The following is a 2,384-nucleotide window of genomic DNA, read 5'->3' as shown; positions in this document are numbered from 1 at the left end:
GTTCTGGTTGTTGCGGCGTCTGCTGCTGCTGCTTGTGTTAGTCCTGCTACAATAACTTGCTGCTTCGTCTACTGTTGCAGCTGCTGTTCACTCTTGTCCTGCTGCTGCTGCTGCTGTTGCTGCTGCTGCTGCTTGCCCACCCTCGGTAGCCAGCATGCAGCACCCGTCCCACCCTCCGACAAATAACCGTTATCTATTTATTCCTCATTTATTCATTGTTATTTAATTGTTTAATTATTTAATTATTTAAATGTTTACTTGTTATTTGCTGCTGCTGCTGCTGCTGCAGCGATTTGGCGTTTTTGGAAAGTGCGGAAGGCATTGAGTCTTTGCTGCGCTGCGTCTCCTGCGAAAAGTGTCTTCTCCACGGCACCATCAAACTCACTGCACTCAGACTTGCTGCCAAGGTTTGCTGCTGCTGCTGCTGCTGCTGCTGCTGCTGCTGCTGATTGTGATGCTGTTGCTGCTGAGGAAAAGTATCTTCTCCACAGCCCATCAAACTCACTGCACTCAGACTTGCTGCCAAGGTTTGCTGCTGCTGCTGCTTCTGTTGATTGTGCTGTTGCTGCTGACTGTGCTGCTGTTGCTGCTGAAGAAAAGTGTCTTCTCCACTGTACCATCAAACTCACTGCACTCAGACTTCTGCCAAGGTTTGCTGCTGTTGCTACTGCTGCTGCTGATTGTGCTGCTGCTGCTGCTGGTTGTGCTGCCGCTGCTGCTGATTGTGCTGCTGCTGCTGCTGATTGTGCTGCTGCTGCTGATGAGGATTGTGCTGCTGCTGCTGACAATGCTGCTGCTGATTGTGCTACTGCTGATGATGATGATGTGCTGCTGATGATGGTGATGATGCTGTTGTTGTTGCTGATTGTGCTGCTGCTGCTTTTGCTGATGTTGCAACTGCTTTTGCTGCTACTGTGTTTGTTGCTGCTGCTTTTGGTGCTTTTGCTGCTTTTGCTGCTTCTGCTCCTGCTTCTAGTAGTGGTGGTTGTGGTGGGGATGCTGCTGGTCGTGCCGCTGTTGCTGCTGCTGTTGCTGCTGCTGCTGCTGCTGCTTGCTTGATCCACTTGCATGAAGCAAGCAGCATCAGCTGCCGCTGCGTCCTGCGTCTCTGCAGCCTTTGTGTAGCTACTTGCCGCTGCTGCTGCTGCAGCAGCCTTTGCGTAATTACTTGCTGCTGCCGCTGCTGCAGCCTCTGCGTAACTAACTGCTTGCTGCTGCTGCTGCTGCTGCTGCTGTTGCAGGCGGTGACGGAAGATGCCTCTCTGACGCATTTGGAACGCAACGAAGTAACAGCAACTCTAAATGCTCTTTATTATTTCTCTGATTCTATTCTTGCTGCTGAGCGCATGCGGGTTAGGGTTTGCTGCCACAACTTGCTGCTGCTCGCTGCTGCGGCGCTGCTGCTGCTGCTGCTGCTCCTGCTTGCACTAGCTCTGTACAGAGCTGCCACCACCAGCAGCAGCAGCAAGTCGGCGCTGCAGCCACAAGAAGCCGACAAAAAGACAATTTAGTACAGCAGCAGCACCAGCAGCAGCAACTCCTGCTGCAGCAACTGCTTTAAGCAGCAACAGCAACTGCTGCTGCTGCAGCAGAGGCAAAACGCCGCCATCATCGCTAGCCTTTTTAAAGCTCAGCAGCAGCAGGTACTGCAGCAGCTGCAGCATCGCCGCAGTAACAGCCACAGCAGCAGCAGCAGCAGCGGCAGCAGCAGCGCGAGCTGCTTGTTTTCACAGCAGGCGCAGCCGCAGCAGCAGCGCGAGTTGCCCGTCTCCGCATTAGCAGCAGCATCATCTGCTGCTGCTGCAGCAGCAGCAGCAGGCCGGAAAGGCCCTTTTCTTCTTTCGTTCGTGTCTGCTGCTGCAGCAGCAGCTCCCCGTGCTGCAGCAGCAGCAGGAGCCCAAAAGTGGAGCTTCGGCTCATTAGTTGACCATTTGTTTCTAATTTCAATTTATTTACTTCTATTTGCATTTGCATTTAGAGCTTTTTGAAATATATTTATTTATTTATTTATTTCATTTATCCATTTATTTTCTTTTGTTGCATTTAACAATAAAGATCCACTTGAGCAAAAAATTCATTTCGAGACAAAAGGAACAGAAAGAGACAAAGACACGGGGCTGCCCCCAATAAAACAGCAGCAGCAGCTGCTGCTGCTGCTGCTGCAGCAGCAGCAGCCGCAGCAGCAGCGGCCGCAGCAGCAGCCGCTGCAGCAGCAAACAGACAAATAAAAACCCTGCAGCGCCGAGCCATAAAAGCTGCCTCCCAAACCCTAAACCCTAAACCCTCGCCACGACACTGCATAAGCCAGTAAAGACAAACCCAGGGGACCCCCGGGGCCGCTTCTTAGAAAAGAGACAACGGGGGCCCCCAGGGGCCCCTTCTTA

The 2,384-nt window shown here is 52.3% G+C and overlaps 1 protein-coding gene across 1 annotated transcript; it reads right to left on the bottom strand.

The window, feature by feature from the left end:
- Positions 1-254: 254 nt before the first annotated feature.
- ETH_00035360 (uncharacterized protein) lies at positions 255-1,271 on the bottom strand (the record flags this gene model as incomplete). Its single annotated transcript, XM_013378988.1, has 1 exon — positions 255-1,271. The coding sequence occupies one exon, from the start codon at positions 1,269-1,271 to the stop codon at positions 255-257; it is 1,017 nt and encodes a 338-aa protein (XP_013234442.1).
- Positions 1,272-2,384: the final 1,113 nt, after the last annotated feature.

This window comes from Eimeria tenella, genomic scaffold, assembly GCF_000499545.2.
Source record: "Eimeria tenella Houghton genomic scaffold, Eth_scaff1267, whole genome shotgun sequence".
NCBI classification, from domain to species: Eukaryota; Apicomplexa; class Conoidasida; order Eucoccidiorida; family Eimeriidae; genus Eimeria; species Eimeria tenella.
The sequence above is the reverse complement of the archived record's forward strand: the minus strand, read 5'-3'. Positions and strand labels throughout refer to the sequence as shown.